This window comes from Pempheris klunzingeri, chromosome 17 (genome assembly GCF_042242105.1).
Source record: "Pempheris klunzingeri isolate RE-2024b chromosome 17, fPemKlu1.hap1, whole genome shotgun sequence".
Classification (NCBI taxonomy): domain Eukaryota; kingdom Metazoa; phylum Chordata; class Actinopteri; order Acropomatiformes; family Pempheridae; genus Pempheris; species Pempheris klunzingeri.
The window spans coordinates 19973861-19993623 of record NC_092028.1 but is presented as its reverse complement, the minus strand read 5'-3'; the positions used below and the strand labels follow the sequence as shown (position 1 = coordinate 19993623).

Genomic DNA, 19763 nt, shown 5'->3' with positions numbered 1-19763 from the left:
GGACAGATGTTATGTGACTGATTTCAGTAAACTGAGTTAATTGGCTGCTGCCTGACAGATGTGACATTATCAATCATGTCATCAACTCTTTGTGTTAAAAGTAACTCAAAATGTGTTATTGCCAAAATATTGCTCCTTGTTGAATGCACTTTGTCTATTCATGTCTGTGGATTTCCTAAATTCAGATCTTTAAAGGCCATTTTCTTTCACTTTTAGCCAAAAATCTCCACTTTGGCAACACGTTCATCCACCAAACGTCCCAGTTTTATTCATATATCATTCACAGCTTAAAGACTGGAAGGGAGATGAAATCTCAGTCACTAAATTCAACAACAAATTCCAACTTTCTACCTGATTTATTCCATTCAAGTTGTAGCAGCGGCTCATGAAACAATCTCATCCCACTGAGTTTATTTTGAGGGGCGTTGTGTGGCGCACATCCACCCGCACATGCTGTAATCCTCCTTGGGGGGGGGTGGTGGTGGTGTTGGTGGAGGGGGGTGGGTACAGGAGGTTGCTAATAACAGCTGCCAGATGTGCAGAGTCCCCCGAGCTTGTGCACATTCTCACAGACAAAGGAATGCTTGTGAGGAGCCTCAAACAGGAAGTGAGGTCAGGGCTCTTGACCCCTCCCCTAAAAGCTGAGTGGGAGACACAGCAGTGGGGCAGCTTCGGCTCCTGAAAAAGTCCCATCATAAACCCCGCTGATGGAGAGAAGTCAGTCCATAAAGCCCGTCTGCTACACACCCATCACACGCTGCTCAGACAACCTGCTGCACAAAGTGAGCAGGAGAACCTCTGCGGGTGAGCCGTTAAACCGCTACAGGATCATTGCAGGTTGACCAGAAGTATTGCAGTACTCACAAGTTGTTCTGCTTTTTATTTTTTTTTACTTTCCAATGAGTACTTTCCACATACCAGCTGCTGCTGCTGCTGCTGCTCTGCTGCTGCGGGGGCGGCAGGGATGAGTGCAGTGAGAGGGGATTGCACAAGCTTGAGCCTTTCTCCCCCAGTAAACCATCAGCAGACACGACATGAGTCAAAGCTGTTGAAACTGGTTTGCAGAGATCAGAGAAGTCAGGGAAGTGTGTTGGCGTGTTTCCATTGGGGATGTCTTATTGATTCAGGTAGATGTGTGACGAGCAGCGAGGTGCCGTCCCCGTGAGAGGGGGCTCAAAGATAAAAGCCTGCATATGTACGTTTCTGCTTCCTGGTCTTTGGACTGAGACACTACAGGCAGAAACATGAGGCTTTCATTCACTTTCTGCTTCCATAACATGTCTTCTTTCAGACAAGTGAGGAAAAAAAACATCCAATCTGCACATTTCAGTGTTTATCTTAGTGCACTTTGCCTTTTTGTGTCAGTAGAGTTTCCAAAATACGTCTCTTTAAAGGCTGTTTCTTTTTTCTATCAGCCAGAAATCAGATCCTGATTTATCTAAGATTTTTTTCCTAAAAACATGGCAGAGATGGGGTTTTTTTATTATTATGGCTGTTGACAGTATTTTCTGATAACAATCTGCTGTAACAGTCTTTGGCTCAACAAGATGAAACAAGAATTTTTTAATCTGGTTTTATCCGATGTTCAGATTCCTGTTCTGGAAATAAACGCAAATTGGAGCACATTTGTTTGTTTGTTTGTATGTGAGGAGACAATTCACATTAATCATGTTAACGTCACAGATTTAGTCTTACAGGCTCATTTTATAAACGTTGAGGGTGTTTGGTGCCATATGACGCATTGTCAGGTTTAATGTTAAAGAATCAATCAGGAATCAATCTGCAATCTGTCTTCATGTTATCGAGAGACGGCGTTAAAGAGGAAAACAACCACGGCGGACAGCGAGGTGGACTCAGGGGGGTTTCTGTGGGCGGGACAATCGACCTGCTGAAGGGCTGGAGGAGGTCACATGATCAACAGATCCCCTTGTGACATCATCAAAGGAGCCAAATCTAAACGAAGCGTTTTCACACACATTAACTGTGAGATAAGGAGACAAAGACTGAGGATGGTCTCTTCTCTACGCTGTGGGGTCACAATGGGAACACATGCTTATGTTATGTGTTTTGGGGACCTTTAAAAGACAACATACAAGCAAGAGCACATACGAACAAACAAAGGCACATAAACACAGACAGGATTTACATAAATGACTTTCACAGTGATATCTATTAGTTTGCCCTTAAGAGGAAAAGAACATGTCATAACATAAATCTGTGAATCATCTCACTCATCAGACTTTCATTTCCAATCTCACGACCATCTGCGTTTTCATTTCTCAAGCACTAACTGACAATTTCTGAAAAAAAGAAACAGGATAAACCTCTTTTATTACCAGAAGCCGAGGAGCTCCTAGATGTTTAGTAAGACGACTAAAACATACTATAACAACATTATCACAGACACATGACATCATAGCCGCTTGGGATGACTTGGCTTTCAGCGTAATGATTGTGAAGACATTATTACCTCCTCTGGGGCTGCACAGGGGCTGTTTGAGTGGAGCCAGCAGCTGCCCCACTGTGTGTCTGATGACTAACGAGCCCTGACTTACCTTCACCTCACCCTGCTCACTGCACCTATTCCCAAAAAAAAAAAAAAAACTAGAGCAATGACTCACCTGCAGCACCAAATACAACAATACAGTCTGGAGGAGAAATATCACAGGAGTAGAAGCAGGTTTGTTTGTTTGTCATGCGCCTTTAACGCTGGAGAGTGTGTCTATTTCAGTCTTTCAAGCTACAGATATGCATTTGGTCACTGGGAAACTGGGTTGAAAAGTGTGGACTGTGGTTCATGCAGGGAGAGGAAGTGAAGAGGTGGAACATCTGGACTTCATTTGTGCGCTCCGGAGTGGAGAAAAGCTCCAGAAATAGTCTTTTTTTTTGTAAAAAGAAAAAACTATTTTCCATATTAATTGCTCTCCATAAACCCGCATCATGGTTATATTTTGACACTGAGCGAATCGTGAAGCTTTACGGTCATATGACGTTTCCATACACTGTGTCGATCGTGTGTGTGTGTGGGTGTGTGTTTCTATGAGTGTGTGACCGCGTATTGTGTGCGCGCCTCCCTGACGCTCCACAGCCCCGTGGAGCTGTTGTTCCCAGAGAGCCGGAGGACAATCAGGCGGACTGCCGGACCAGAGCGGCGAAAGAGAAAGTGTGGTCTCTAATCTCTTTTTTTTTAAAAAAAAGTCTTCTCTTGCTTCCTCATTTTGTTTTTTTTGAGGGGTGGGGGATCTTCGCGCTTTTTGGTGATCTGTGGACGCTTTCCCCGGTGGCGCACACACCGGGATGGATTTACCACTGACCAGACAAGGCACGCCACCAAAGTTTTGATTGTCACCGCAGCCCCTCGACCCCGGAGCAGGGGCCCTCTGACGCAGCGCTTGGTGGAGAGACTGGGGGCCACATGTGAGGACGTTTGGAGACAAATATTTGTCGGAGCGTCTTTTCGCTGCTCTCCACCGTGTCTCTCATGGGGTAAGCACTGGCACCTTCTCAAACTGTTGTCAGCGTGACAGTCTGCATGTGCAGCAGCGGCATGACAAAAGGATCCGACGCGGCTCTCATTGTAAAATACAGTTTAAGGCGAAATGAGTAGATTTTTACGCGGTGGAAACAGAAAACACTTCCCTCGCGTGTGTAACCTCACTCCAGTGATTCACCCATGTGCGTCAGTTGTGAAATGAAAGTTTCCACTGACGATTAAATTCTCGAAATGTGCCATTTACTCTCAAAACACCTCTGACAGTGGGTTTTCCCACATGAGGTAACTTTTCACAGTGCAGCTCCCACAGTGGGTTTGAGGATCCGGCGTGACAGCTGCGATGTTCAAACACGTTACGTTTTTAATGAGTAACACTGTGTGGTGTTAAATATTAACACACAGGGCTACAGCTGTCGATCATACAAGTGTGTGTGTGTGTGTGTGTGAGAGAGAGAGAGAGAGAGAGAGTTGGTGGGGGTGTGGGGTGTGTGTGTGTGGGGGGTCACTGCAGTTTTCTGTATCATACACAGTCTGTATAGCTGTTGTTGGAGGCGCGTCCTCACAGGGGTTCCACACACACACACACACACACACACACACACACACACACACACACTGAGTTCCTCGGAGCCGTTGCACAGCCTGCTGTGCCCCCCCCCCCTGCTCTGACCCCTCCGATGCTGTTGAGGCTTGTTCATCCGTCACTCTAAGGAAGGCATTGTATTGAAAGGATGTATTAATAAGACAAAAGAGCCCATTATCCCCGTGTACCGGAGTTAATCTCGTGGGGTTGGTGATGTTCTCCCAGAGGAAGGAAGCACTGAGCCTTAATGAGAAAGGCCTTAGCAGACCACTGTATGCAGTTGTCAGAGATTTAATGATAATATCACATACGGTCGTATTAAAACACGATAACCGTGTTTGTCTCCTCAGGACTTCAGTCTGCGCCTTCTGTTTCAGGCCTTGTTGCATTTCCACATCCCCTTTATGAGGCCGCACTGACCGAGCAGCATGTTGTTTCCTCAAGTCAGAAGTGTAATTGCCGCAGAGAGGGATGCATAGGTGTCAGCGGTCCGGCCGCGTGGCATCCTGTGGTGGGAGAATCCTCAAATCACAGTGAGATAAGATGATAAAGGTGGAGGAGCTGATGTTTATTACACAGATAACAGCCCCCATCCATCTTCCTCTATCCTGTGCTTGGTCTGTTTCAGTCTACACGGCGTTGTGCTCATTAGTGGGCCGTCTGAGACTGCAAAGGCTGATTGTGGGATTATCTCAAGCCTCAGCTGAGGTTGCAGACTGAGAAACCGAAATCTCAAATGCGTGCGGATGCTGCAAAGCCTGTTAAATTAAGACTAGCAAACATCTCGCTGTGATAACATCAGGGGCAGGGGGTGAAGAGGAAGCACGCTCAGCAGCATTAGGAGAGGACTGTCGAGTGTTGAAGGCCCTGTCAGCAGCTTCATTGACGCTGGTGTTGTGTGAGGCCAGCTTGGTTTGTTTGGGGAGCGAACATCCACTTATGGACTCAGGTGCTGCTCCCAGCATGCCTTGGACCGGCTGAAGACGGGGCACGATACAGCCGGCCGGCCGTCTGCGTTTGCCCCATGTGACCACATGGCTCAATGCACCACGCCAGGCTGCCAGGCTCCTTCACACACTCCGCCATCCTCGGCCTGGGCGACAGTAACCCCAGGGTGCCCCGAACGGCGTCGACTTATTGGCCAGACGCTTTCACAGACGTGGAGCACACATGGTGTTAGTCTTACCAGCCTCTATAGAGGAGCTTTAAAATCTTTTATGTTCAGGCTCAGGCAGGCTGGCTCAGACCAGCAGCCCATGACATCATGAGTTCAGGATCTGCGTGCTGCCGACCCCGCTCGCTCGCTCGCTCGCTCGCTGCTCTCTGTGGCCCAGTTCTCCTGCTGTAATCGGACCCTTCTCAATGGGGACCGCTGGGGATAGCGTGAGAAATGACGACAGATAGATGAGGTGGATAAATAAATAGATGCATAAGTGCATGCACGGATAAATAAATGAATGGTAATCAGCGGTGGGAACTGGATTTGTGGGACTTTTTTTTTTTTTTAATGGAACAGGTCGCTAGGGGGTTGAATGTGGGGATGGGCGGTGGGTGGCGTCGATCCCTGACGGATGCTCGGGTTTCAGCTCAGGCCTGAGAGCAGCTCCCTTATAGGAAGCAGCAAGGGGGCTTTTCTTTAGGGAGCCCGACTTCTCTTTTGTTATCTACACTCACCACTTTATTCAGCCAGACAACACTGAGAGATCAGAGCCGCGACCTGCCGGAGGCACCCGGTCTCTTACCTGGTTAAGCGAAACCAGTCAGAGGTCAATACATAACTTTCAGAAAAGAATAGGAACTTTGGCAGATCGTAGGAGACAATGCATGGACACAATGCGTTTGCTTTTGGGCTCTTCTCTTTGATGTTAATAGAGTCCTGTGGACAGCCATCTGGGCTCTACAGGCTCGGAGTTCTTGCTGGTACTCCCCCTTAGCCTGAAAAACACTTTCCTTGGGTGTGGCAGCTGGAGCAAAATAAACGCCTTCTGTTCACGAGCTGCTGGAGCACAAGTCACAACACACAGCTGACAGCATGTAGCTTTATGATTCACAGCCAAGAGCTGGGAGTGTCTGAGATCAGAGAAATAAATATGGCGCCCTCTGCTTTCTGCCGTTTCGTAAACATAATGGAGACTAGGATGTCATTAAAGCCTTTGTTTGCTCTTCGTTGGCAGGTAGAGGAGCACACATGCACTCTCACTCGCTCCGTCTGCCTCTCCTTCTCAAAACAACCTTTCTGAGTTGCACCAAGATGCTGTCATTGCTGTTCTGATTATTACATAAACATTTACATAAGCTGATATTTGGTGGAGACAGAAGAAAAGGGGGCCGTGGCTATTTTAGGAAGGTGTTTCAACCTATGAAAGAATGCATTAGCTTTAAGGGCTCCTGTTACATTCCTTTTCCACATGAGGGACTTGGACAAACTATAAGACCCCCCCCCCCCCATGACCAGGCGCTGATGCTTGTAGCAGCATGCCAGGATTTCCTGACACTTTCTGGGGTGGGGATGAGGCTCTTCTTCTGCCAGATGCCACGCTTGGACCAACCGTTACTCCAAAATGATGCCAGAAACAGAGCTGCAGACCTCTGACAGGCATTTTTCACTGTGCAGCGTCGCTCCGCAGACAAGAACATCACACGTCTTTCAGAGACAATGACATGTAGATTGTATACAAGGTTTCTGGTTACCGCTGTGGCTTTGGATGGGATCAGCGGCACTTTGCAACCTCTCGGTAGGTTGCTCAGTGTGATTTATGAACTGGATGGGAAGAACGCTGTACTAGTGGCAGGCTTAATCAGTGTGGTCATGTCGTGGTTTTCCTGATTTCTGGTCATTCTCAGCGCTAGCTCGAGTGCAATCTCAGAGAGCAGGTAACCATGAAGATGCTGTGGTTTTGGAGGCCTCCTCCTCCTCCTCCTCCTCCTCCTTCTCCTCCTCCTCCTCCTCCTCTCTTCTTCTCTCTTGGACGCCTTTGTTATCCCGTCAGCTTTGTTTGTGCAGCTGGAAAACTCAACAGGAATACTTCAACACCCCACCTCCCCAGATGCAGAAGTAAGCTGGAGGACAGTTTTCTTGGATTTTGAGTTGCCTCATGCTGCCACAGCGAGAGTCTGCAGAAGTCATTCATTTTCTTTGGAAATGAAAGTTAACTTGGTCTGTCCTCCTGATCAGCCCTTTCAGATTTTCTAATGACTGACAGACTTTCAAAATAAGCCAAATAGCCAAATCTGATGGTCTGTTTTGTTAGAGAGAGTCATTAAGATTGTTTATCCTGCGAAGGCCTCAGTTTCAGTCGTTCCCGGCTTAAAGACGTGATGGAATTAACCTCCAGCCAAACACAAGCTGGGTCACGATGGAGGCCAGACCGTTCCTCCGCAGAGTGGAAGTGGAATCTGTTTACTTTAAACGAATATGACAACTGCTCAAACATGTCCGCTGCAGATGAGCCTCGTCTAGGTCAAAGTCAAGTAGCTGTTGTCTCGTTGCCTCTGAAGAGCCGAACACCACAGCAGCACTCGCTCTCCCCCCCTTTGGCAAGACGTTCTGCTGAAACCTTGCGTTCGGCTCAGTAAAGCTGCATAAAAGGCCAACTTTACTGTGGGGCCTTTTTCTTTTTTAAAATTTTTACTTGTGTAATGCTGCCAGGAAGTAAAACAGACATAGTATCCCTCCAGAAGTCTGTAACGTTATATGCCCCTGGGTCTCTTTCCATGCACGCATTCACTGGTCCTTAAATGCAGGTTGTAACTTTACTGGGTCTGCACAAATATTTTTTACAGTTTAAGATACGATGTCCTCATCCAGAGAGGCCAATTTATGTTGACATCACATGAGTTTAGTGAGAAATAAATTCGCTTTTCAAGGCAAAAAAAATATTAAATTGTGTAAAATACGGAGGAATAACTGTGGACTGTGTGGACACAACAACCTTCCCTCTCCAGGCAACCGTGTTTTCTCCAAAAACAGAGCTGCGTTTAATGGATCTGTGTTTGCCAGAGGAGTCTGGAGTGGTTTTCCTGTGCAGGGCCATGAGGACAGATGGAGGGCCTTCATCAATTTATCATCCTATCAGTGGGTACCAGGCAATCTTTGTGCCCCTATGAGTTGTAGATGCTATCATTTTCCATTGTGCAGTGCTTCGCTCTGTAGCCAGAGTCTTCTCTGCTGCTGTGTCTTTGACTTCGGCACGCTGTCCCGTGACTGTTTGCGATGGTGCTGAAAAAAATCACTGCAAAATCAGTATCACAGTCACAGCAGTCCTCCGTGCTGCTGCCACAACATACGCAATTGTGTGGATATAAGTTGTCATGTCTCATGTTCATTGGCACGCCACGCAACAAATAATCACAAGCTCTCTCACGGCAACCTCGCAGTTTCCCAACGCAGCAACAGAACATGAGAAGGGGTGGAGTTCAAGGTCTAGCAACAGAGTAGAATAGGAGCAGGGAGCCAGGACAAAGGAGACCTAAAAGAGGGTTCAAAGCCATTCATTAGTGGAGACCTCATTGTAAACACAAGAACATGGGAAGGTGTGAGAGGGGCAGAGGGGCTGAAACTTGAATCAAGCCTTCAGACCTGAGGTTTCTGATGCAGGCCAGCCAAAACCTGATCTAGCTTATCTTCCTGTATCACAGCAGCCAGTGTACATGTGCCCTGTGTCTGTATAAAGAGCACCATGTGGTTAACACTAACCTACTGATACAAAAGCAAACCTGACAGATTCACTGCTGTGCATTTTTACTTGTGGTGTACCGCTTGTTCGTGTCCGTGTAAAGGTTAAATTCTGAGAAAAGTTCACTGCGCTTTCATCACATCACATCAATGTTTGCACCGACGAGAGGATTTAGGATACAGACACAGTTGTGAGAAAGTAGTTCCTCTGTGCAGAGCTCCAGCGCTTTCTGAATCGAGAGCTGATTGCACAGTATGAGCTGTAATGAAGTCTTTAATAGGGGACTATAAGAACATGTCTGCCCCAGATGTGTGCTAAATAAATCCTTCTTGATGTGCATTTAATCACCTCTTTGTGGCCTTGTCTTTTGATCTCTGCGGTGAAGTTTAAAATATACGAGCGGAGGAGGGGGTGTTAGAGTGAGGACCAAGTGGCTCTGCAAATCAGGGGAGCAGCATGAAAGGGAAATATGCAAAAGAGAGCGATATAAAAACATGAATAATTTGGAAGCCAGTTACTTGAGTTGACAGGAATGGTCCGAGGGTGAAGGTATTACAGTAATTGCCTCTCAGGCGCCACTATTGGAGATCCCCCACCCCCAGCGGGGCAGACTGGGGGGGTGAGGGGGTTGTCGTCTGCCGGTCATGTGGGTTACGGCTCCTCAGGCTGTATGATGCCCTTCTTTACGCTGCTCTTTGTCTCCAGCTCCTCTCGCTGCCTCTCTAAGAGCCACAGCACACAAGCAGCTGCCTTAAATAACACATTGCAAAGTTGCAGAAACGAATAGACTGCAGAGAGGAACAGAAAACGAGACAAGTCGCGTCAGAACAGGAAAAAAAAAGCCACTTTTCGCTCCTGAGTGAACTGTGTTGACAGACTGGACCCCTCAGAAAAGGCTGAACCCAAACTGTCAAACTGTTTGACGAGCCAAAGGGTAATCCCTAATTATATGATGAAGCCTCGTGTATTGGGGACACACACTCCCCTAATATCAAGCAGCTTATACGCGGTTTTAATGAAGCATGACTGTGTTAGCATAATAACAGACAAAGACAGACAGACAGGTTTGCTTTTGGAGCTAAAATTAAACCTCAAACAGAGTGAAAAAACAAGAGCAAACTGCTCAGTCTGTCAGTGGAAAGGAACCGTTTTGCTCTTTGCCTCTCATCTACAGCGGTGATGAAGGTATTTTGACACGGATGCAAACTTCTGATATGTACTTCTGTATTTTTTCAGTCACAAAAAAGGATGTGATTCGTGTGCGTCTGCGACACAGATTACCAAGTTACGGTCGGTTCTTTGCCAAGTTTTTTTTTTTCTGTTACATTTGTTCCCCTAGTTGAGTTCCTCTGTGAGATACTGCAGGCCTCCATCTCATATCTCTCAGTCCGTTCTGTCTCTTGACTGTGCAAGTTACAGCGAGACACTGACACGGGCTTTCTTCTTTCTTGTTTGCTCGCCTTCTTCCCCTTAAAGCCCCCAGTTTTTATTTTCCTGGTGATTCTTTGAGCTGCCTGTGTTCCAAAACAACAGATCCGACCACTTATTTGCTTGTTTTTCACTCATCCATCTTCGGCCCACGCTTTTGTCCCGAGTGCAGGGCTACCAGTGTGTTAAATCACTGCCACAAAGTGCGTCAGTCTCAGGATTTTACTACTTTAATTTGAATTGTTTGGGAAATATCTGTAAATATCTGCTCAAGTAGTGAAGAAATAACAAAAGTGGCTGTATGATTACTGCTTGTTGTGTATTTAGTGCTTTGAATGTCTAGTAGTAGCTTGAGTCCTGAGGTCTTGAAGTAAATGTATTTCCATGCTACTGCTTTGCACCGCAGTGGGGAGGGGTATTTAACCTAGGCTGAGGTTGCTGAAGCTTTGGTGCAAAGTTTGAGCTCAAGCATGTACGTTTTTAAAATGTCGTCCTCGTGTGAGGAGGGTATCTTCATCATCACTGTGTAGGGCATCAGTTTTATCAGCGGGCTTGTCAGCAGCGTGACAGGCTAACTGAGATAACAGCGACAGCTTAAGATGAGCTCAGCCAGTCATGACTAAGGACAGAAGAGCTGCAAGTTTATTTTGACCTTGTTGCTGCTTATGAAGAGTCATCTAGTCTGCCGTGGCCAAGGTCGTCTGAAGGACCAGAACGCAGAATCCTCTTCATTGCAGCTACTGTGCTGCTGGAAACATTTACGCTTTTTCCTGATCGACTGCAGACAATCAATAGTGCTGCTGTGCCGATGTGAGTAGATCTCACTCACACAGCCCTGGTGCCCAGGGACGGACAGAGCAGCAGAGAGACGCTGCAGCCTCCCTCCCTCCGTGCTCCATGCTGCATCCCTGTGCTTTCTGTGGCTGCACAGCATGACCGCTTGAAGCTGCTCGACGCACAAAAGGCCGGCCGTAACGGGCCCACGCGTGCAGTGGTGAGCGACGGCTTAGAGGAGCGCCGAGCTGTCGGTGTAAAGACAAGAACGCACAGCGTGCCACAACTGATAAAGTTTAAGAAACAGAACAGTATAGAGAGCAACTGTGGGAGTTCTGTGAGCCACCGTCTTTCGGTTCAGTCATTTCCTTAGAATTGAAGCTCCTGTGGTAGCAGTGGTGAAACTTTGCGGTGGTAATAGTTTTTCTCCTGCCTGTCTGACATGTCAACACTTGACTGGGGAAATGTTCTGCACTGCTGTGCTCAGCATCTGGAATTTACCTCCTAGGAGTCATGGCTCTTCTTCTTTACCCGTCACTGTGTGCAGTCACACACACCCCTTAGTTTAGACTATATCCTCTTTTTTGTCTTTGTGTTTTTTTTTCTTTGTGTTTTTTGCCCTTGAAACCTGATTTTGTATTTATTTTTTGCTGTTGAGATCACAGTCTCCAACACTGCAGTGCCTCACACACAGCTTCTCTCTCCCTGAAATGCTTAAATGAGAACGAGAGTCATCATGGTTGACAGAGACGGCACCATTAACGGCTGTGAATCTAAACAGGAAAGCACAACTCACAGCTGCAGATGCTTTCTGTGTATACGTGATGGATCACCTTGTGGCTGTTCTTAAAAACCCGAGAGGAGATAAAATGTATTCCAGAAGAAAGGCCTGGTGTCTCATAGAGGGAGGAGGAAGTCATTAAATCTCCTTAAAATGGAAAATGTACATGATTAACGTTTTCATATCAGAGCCCAAAACAAAGAAGACCTTTCTGCTGTAGTCTCATGCTGCTTGGCCAAACAGAGGCCAGACCCGTGCTGTGTTGCCACTACAGCGGCTTGTGAGCAGGGAGCGTGAAAAGTAAACGGAGAAAGACGTGCTACAGGAAACATCAGACCACAAACTGCTTAGCAGCAAAACACGATCAGTTATTCCTCCAGGTAAACAAATAATATACACATTTCAATGCAAAGCAAGATAAGATGCAAATGCAAACTGTCCAAGCGCAGGGTTAGTCGCTGCCCTAGTCAGAATCAAAATGTTTGAGGGAGGTTGTAAGTGAAAGCGTGTGTGCGTAATGGAAATGCGGACATGCATGCTGTGTCAAAGGTGAGGAGCTCTGTTTTTCTTTGAAGTGCTGTCCCCCAGAGAAAGTGGAGCCAGGTTTAAGTGGAGTGTTTCAGGTAGCAGGTGGTGTCGTGGGCCTGCGTCGCCTTGGTTTTCGGAGAGCAGACGCTCTGCTAATTGGGGCTTATCAGGTGTTTCTGGGAAAAAACACCTGAGGCTTTTGTGCAGCCGTCAGTCCCATGAGGAAGACTGGATCTCTGTGTCTTGTTAGGTAAGGGAGGACACAAGAGTCAGCTTTCAGCAGCAGCCATCGCTCCCTTTTGAATCGTTTTTTGGATGTTGGGAGAATCAAGGCTCAGCTGTATATGCATCTGTTTGCAACTGCGTTTTCAGCATGTTTGCTCTGCTGTGTGCGGTTATGAAAAGTAGGCGTAGGTGTGAAAACCTTTAATACGCTTTAGGACACTGTTTTTATATGATGCCACAAAAGATTTGGTGATGAACTCAGACACTCTGATAAGATATCCTGTCTCAGGTGTCAAGTGGGACTTTCTTTGTCTATTTGGCGCTCGTTTTTATTCTCCTGTCTGCATTTGTTTCTTTCATCACTTTGTCTAACTGTCTGAGCTTCACTGTGAAATCCAGTCAGGATATTATGTTATTTATCTTTCTGTAACTTCTTTACATCACAGGATATGACATTTGTGCATGAAACCACAGAAATGCAACATTATCCACCAGTTCTGCTTCAGAAGTACTTAAAATAAACGTATTTACAACCTCTTATATTCTTTTATGTATGCAATTTATGGAACAACTGTACGCAACTGTTTTTATTTAGATATTTATTCATAAATGAAGAACTCAATGTTATGTCAAATTGAAATATTTTAAGTTTCACTGGAGAATTTGTATACGTTGTCCAAAGTAACACTTCAAAAGTCAAACTTTCTAGAGTTTGTGTCGCCGTTCCCTTGTGCTAGTAGTCTTGACAATGTGTTGTGTCTAGTGAGGAAATGTGATGAGATGTCTGGGTCGAACACAGGGCACAACTTTGGTCACAGGGAGGGAGGGAGGGAGCGACCAATCGCCGTGGAAACACCTGAAAAGCACACGGCAGGGAGAGGGGCGGGGCCGCGGTGAGGCGGAAACCAGCCCGTCAGGTTTCCCACACACATACAGCGAAATCCCTCGATGACAGACGCAGAGGACAGGAGGTGACAGGGCGACTGTCTACACGACACGGAAGAGAAGTGTCCAGAGAAAACAAGGCGGAGCTGAGAGAAAAACTGAGATGAGGCAAACCAGCAGGTTTCACTCATAGATGGGTGGAAACTGTGGGCACACAGAGATGATCTATATCGGCTTTTCCATTATTAAAATCATTATGGCCTGCAATAATGTAACCTAATGTAATTACACTGGTGCAGCTGGCACATGTGCTCAGCCTCCAGCCCCCTATTTGTGTCTATTAATGGAGTTAGAAAGGACTGGGGGAGGCAGGCTGTCCTGATACCGCAGGTCTGATAAGGCAGTGCTCAGCTGTAAATACATTTCTGCTATGATACATTTGCAGCAGCCAAATGGAAGTGTGCTGTCCCATTATGAAGGCTGAAGGGCAATGCTCTCCACACTGAAGGAGACTATTGTTCTTTGTTCCTGCTTGAGGAAACTGTGCTGGTTGTTGCTGGCAGCCAATAGCAGCTGTGTATGTGTGTGTGTGTCGAAGCGGCGTGTATGCAGGGGAATGCTTTGCTACACGGTGAAGACAGATTTCTGTGCACGTGCAGAGTAAAAGTCTGCGTGGCGCAACACGTCACACGGATGAATTTGGGTCCGTGGACGTCACGGTGATGTCTCGGATTCCTGCCTTTGTGTCCAGATGCCGTTCCACATGCATGCTCTCCGCCTGGCTTTGTCTCGTCCCCTCTCCATCCATCAGCCTCTCGGGTTTTGAGCCGAACAGAGAGGAGGTTCAGCCCCAGTTTCCACCAAAGGTTTCCAGTTCAGAGCTGCTGCAGCCGCTCAGACGAGCCGTGGAAGCATCAGTGTTCAATTACCTCTGGAGCTGCTCTGCAAACGGATCTTGTTACTTCTGACAGGTTTCAGACACCAGCTCCACCTCTAATTAGATTTCCAGAGCCTCCAACTTTCCTTTGTTTTCAGCATTGTAGCTACAGGCCTTTTTATTTCTTGTTTTGGTTTGTTTATAGGTTTCTCCTTGAAAAGAGTCATTTGAAGCCACCTGGTTCACAAGGTTTTTGTTAACTGTTTTGGTTGCATCATGATAAAACTTGAGGTCAAAGGTTAAGCTTGTTTGTGGCAGTGGACACACAAGAGCCCATAAAGCAGCATAAGACACAATATCATCATTATTCTGACCAGGCCTCAATATCAAACACACAATGTAGATACTCTGTAGTTTACTGAATACATAAAATTGCAATATATCATATGCAAATGGTGCATGATTCGCTTTTTTTCCCCCATAAACCCGGTGACTCCCCCACCTTTCTCCTCTCCGGTATCTATTTGATTTGCTGTCAGCGTTTGTGAACAGGTTTGAAAAGTGGGGGCGGGTGAGGGTGAAGAAGTCTGGCTGATCCACGAGATATGCCGAAGCTTCAAGAGGTAGCTCACTGGAGTGGAATGGTTCGCTTCCCACAACAATGCCGTGTGTTGACAGCCGAGTGCTCGGACAGGGTTGGAGGAATGTCCCGTTCAGACTGCGAGCGCAGCCCTTTGTCTCTGCCTCACAGAGTATTTAACCTTCTACCTGAAGATGAGCTCTGCCTGCACAGGTTCACCATCCAAAAAAGGTCTTTTGTTGTTTTTTTTGGGTTCCGTTTAACAGTGTGCACTCCTGTGAGTCACTGGATTATTACTTTCCACTCCTTTGAGACGGCAACAAGCTGCAACTGTTACCTGCGTGGGTGCAGTTTAGGATGTGACACGTGGCCACAGCGCAGTGTGTTCACTCACTCACTACATTCATTTATGCCACACGATTGTTGGGCTTTTTTAATGTAAATCTAAAGAGAGAGCAGCTCGAGGTCATTTCATAATAAAGGGTGTCCGTTTTGAAGCTCCCTGCACTCTTTAGCTTTTCTCTGATTACAACAGTCGTCTTTAAGAAAACTCTGGGTTTCTGCTGCACAGTCTGAGAAGCAGGTTGTTGCCTGGTTACGATGTTTTGCTAGAGGACTTTTTTGTGCAAACTGTGTGTTTGCTTTTGTCAGGCAGTTTATTTCATCAGTGCAACAAAATTTCCCTTGTCAGTAACCCAGGCTTTCTCTTCCTTTCTGTGTGTCTGCAGGTGACCCACATAGAGCTCCTTAGACGTCACTGTGGGACAGGCGGTCTCCCTCCCAGCCTGGGCCCTCTTCCTGTCCTTCCCTTAAAGGCAATGATTATCGGCTTGGACCCTCTGCACCGCTCCGCTGTGTGAATGAATCTTTGCCGTAAAGCCGCCGTGCTCTGCCACCCTGTCACCATGAAGAGCAAGTATTCCCAGTACTCCAACCGGAGTCTGATCCACTCCTACTACGCCTTTGCTAAGAACATGACGTCCCAGGAGCTGGACAGACATATTGAGAGTAAAAAACAGCTCACCACCCTCAACATTGTCATTGTGGTCCTCTGCACCATCATCATCCTGGAGAACCTGCTGGTCCTAATTGCTGTTTGCCGCAACAAGAAGTTCCACTCTGCTATGTTTTTCTTCATTGGCAACCTGGCGTTCTCTGACCTGCTGGCAGGCTCGGCCTACATCGCCAACATTTTCCTATCAGGGTCAAAGACCTTTGAGCTGGCGCCTGTGCAGTGGTTCATCCGGGAGGGCACGGCGTTCATCGCTCTGGCAGCGTCAGTCTTCAGCTTGCTGGCGATAGCTATAGAGCGCTACATCGCCATCACCAAGGTCAAGGTGTATGGCTCCACCAAAACGTGCCGCATGTTTCTTTTGATAGGAGCTTGCTGGGTGACCTCCATCCTGCTCGGAGGACTTCCCATCATCGGCTGGAACTGCATCTACAACCTCCCTGAATGCTCAGCTGTGTTGCCTCTCTATTCAAAGAAATACATCCTCTTTGTCTTCTCCATTTTCAGCCTCATACTGAGCTCCATTGTCATCCTCTATGTGAAGATCTATTTGATTGTACGCTCCAGCCACCAGGAAGCAACCAACTCACCAGCCTATGCCCTTTTGAAGACTGTCACCATAGTGCTGGGCGTCTTCATCATGTGCTGGCTGCCCGCTTTCACCATCCTCCTCCTAGATTCATCCTGCAGGATACAATTCTGCCCCATCCTCTCCAAAGCGGACATCTTTTTTGGCTTCGCCACTCTGAACTCAGCACTTAACCCAGTGATCTACACGCTGCGCAGCAAGGACATGAGAAAGGAGTTCCTGCGTGTGCTGTGCTGCTGGGGGGTGCTGCACAGTGGGCGGCCCACTGACCGGTGTCTGGTCCCTCTAAAGAGCTCCAGCTCTCTGGAACACTGCACCAACAAACACGAATACCAGACCACTCCCATCATGCAAGACTGCACCACCTGTGTCTGATAAGGTGCACACACCTGAGTGCTTCTGTGTGTGTGTGTGTGTGTGAGAGAGAGAGAGAGAGAGAGAGAGAGAGAGAGAGAGAGAGAGCATGTGTGTGTGTGTATGAGACCAAATAGAGAAGTGGAGAGGATGTGGTGAGATGGATAGATGTTAAAAATAAGCCAGCACACTCCTGGCAAGGCTGCGACGCGTCTGTCTGTCTGTCGAGACGCATTCTGCAATGCAGACTTTTCCTTATTTCAATCAAGAGTGTGTGACTTCACAATCAGCATTCAATCGATTCACCCACGCAGCAGGTGTAGAAGCACAATGTTTCGAGAGGGAACCAATCTCGCTGGTGAAAACTTTCAGAAATGTGAAAACAGCTTTTCCATGGGTACTCTCATTAATTCATATGGAGGTGCAAACCATTCTCATGTATATGATTGTCATCTTGCTTTTGTTTTTCTTCCTAAACTTATAAACTCCTATTAAAAGCCAAAAAATAGAAACATAACATTCATAATATCATAGTTATGGTGAGTTGTTTTGGGCCTTTCAAGAACTGCATCATTGCAAAGCTTTCTTCAGAGACTGTTCTCCTTTGTGAGGTTTAACCGCTGATCCATCACTCGCTCTTCACAGAGCAGTGGTCATCCTCACTCAGCACTGCACTCCACAGAAGCCAAATTACCGTGAGTTACCCTCAACAAAACCAGGGCTATATATTCCCTATATAACCTTGCTTAAACCATTTGATTAACTACAAAAAAAACGTACATAATCTGCATACATTTAATGCATGAAATTCTAATTTATTTGTAAGCGCTGATGTGTATGATATATTCCAGCTCCGGCTTCCATCACTAACACCCCTCCCTCATTTGTCCTCATAATCTGTCCCTCTAGCTTTTACTGTTGTCTTATGTATCTTAACAGTTTCCGTCGAGGAAGGCCTAATCAGAAAGCACATTTCCTGAAGTGAGTTGGCACTGATGAATCTCACTCGGTGACAGCTGTTCACCAGCTTGACCGGCGGCCCAAAGTCCTGACAGTGTTGTAGCAGCGTAGCATCAATGTGCCGACTCTGTTTGTGCCTTCCTCTTGGGGAATCAGGCTGAATGTATGTATGAAGTGTTTGGGGCAGGCGCTCCATTGTTTGACAGTATTATTGATTGTCATTTTGAATTACCATTGACGGGCAGAGAGTGGGATGAACGGGTTAGGCCACTCTCACTGTGAAGTCTTTAAAAAGCACCACGAACAAGAATTAGTTTTAAACATCCTGGTTTCATTTGCTAGCCATATGCCTCGTGCAGCTCACGTCGTAAACAGGTCTCATCTTTCAAAAGACCCCTCGCCTCCCCGACAAACTAGGAGAAGATCCGGTTTCAGATGCACCGGGGGCTGGGGGGGGGGGTCTGCCCTCCTGGGAGGTCAGCTTCATCCTCATTCTCTGACATCCTACAACACCAAACTTCCTCCTGCCATAGGAAGTCCTGTTTTTCATTGTCCGGTTCCTGTTGTTCAGGGTTAGACTAACCTTCTTCCTGTAGACACAAATTTAAAACTCTTCTCTCCCTCAGTGTTTTTTTTTTTTCTTGAAATATTGACAGTTTTTTACGTTTAGATGGCCAAGTAAAGATGGTGAAAAGCACTTTGGCAGCTTCAGTGATGTTTCCCCCAGTTTGTCTTCGGATGGAGAGGCGTTTTAACCTGTGTACCTATCACTTCATTTTGTTGCCTATGATTTTTTTTTAAAAAAGAAATACATAAATAAATATGTATGTTTGTAAGTATGTATGTATCTTTGTACAGTATGTATAATTTGTGTTGTATGAAATGTCTCGTGTGCAATAGCCTTGTGTGTCCAGTAGCACGCTGCCTGTGTTAAATCGGTACAATCTGAAACACTAATGTAGGTACATAAACGTTTTGTTAATTACATTCCCTTTTTATAAAATAAATGAAATGCTGAACGAACCTCAAAAAAATACTGAGTGTTTGAGTTTATTTCTGAGCTGTAAACAGATTTAATTGCAGCTACAGTTTATCTGCAGGTCCTGAGATGCCCCGCTGGTGCGCCAACACGTGAGAAGTATTCAAAAGTGCAGCATTTAATCCAAACATGCTCTGACAAGGTCAGAGGAACACTAGCTTCAACATGAAAGCCCCAAAATGTACATGCAAATGCTTCTTTGTCATTAATCACAGCTCTCTTACCTAATAAAATTGTTAAACTGCTTGAAGGCTAAAGCAAGACAGACGATGATGGGAAGCTGGGCAGGGGCAGGGAGGGTGAACACGGGGTGTGGAGAAGGAGAATGTCTATTTGTAAGAGAGTTTGTCTGAGAGAAGCATAAAGAAAGGTCCCAGGAGAGGTTTTCGGGTAAGGGGGAGCCTTGGGTTGAGGGGAGAGGCTGACTTATAGTGGCCTTGGGAGAGTTGGGCCTGTTTCCTGTCAGACGTCCAGGATTCCTGGGTGGGAACATTGGCTGAATCAGCCCCAGGAGGCTGCGCTGCTGGGATGTCTGCCAAGTCTTTCCAGTGCCCTGCAGGATATGACACCAGACTCAGAAACCTGTAGGTGAAGTTGTGTGCACAAAAACATTGAAGTCAGCACACTAAACACAAAAAAGATGTGGGTTTGTCCATGCAACACAGAACATTTGGAATATTTTTACAATTTATAGGCCTGCAACAGAAGTAAACATGCACATAAAAACAACACACTCGGATCATATATATACACAACACACATCGATAAAGCAGCCTAAAACTGATCACTGCTTATGTGAGCAAAGTGTTGGCACAGGTGGGATCTGCATGATTTGGCTGCATGACTCCTATTTTCAGGTTATCAATGACGTGGCGCCCCCTTGTGGTGAAATAGGCGCATAGCTGTTCATTTGAAAGGATTGTTTTATCAATGTTCTTCTTTTTTTTAAACTGCAAGTCAACCAAATAAAGTCACAGAA

The 19763-nt window shown here is 46.5% G+C and overlaps 1 protein-coding gene across 1 annotated transcript; it reads left to right on the top strand.

Annotated features, from left to right (window-relative positions):
• The first annotated feature begins 3328 nt into the window (after nt 1–3328).
• On the top strand, nt 3329–18763 carry s1pr2 (sphingosine-1-phosphate receptor 2). The gene is made up of 2 exons (XM_070848445.1): nt 3329–3486; nt 15559–18763. The coding sequence occupies exon 2, from the start codon at nt 15691–15693 to the stop codon at nt 16804–16806; it is 1116 nt and encodes a 371-aa protein (XP_070704546.1). The 5' UTR covers nt 3329–3486; nt 15559–15690; the 3' UTR covers nt 16807–18763.
• The last annotated feature ends 1000 nt before the right edge of the window (nt 18764–19763 follow it).

Coding starts and splice junctions, on each gene's coding strand:
- s1pr2 (XM_070848445.1), top strand. CDS start 15,691: ATGAATCTTTGCCGTAAAGCCGCCGTGCTCTGCCACCCTGTCACCATG.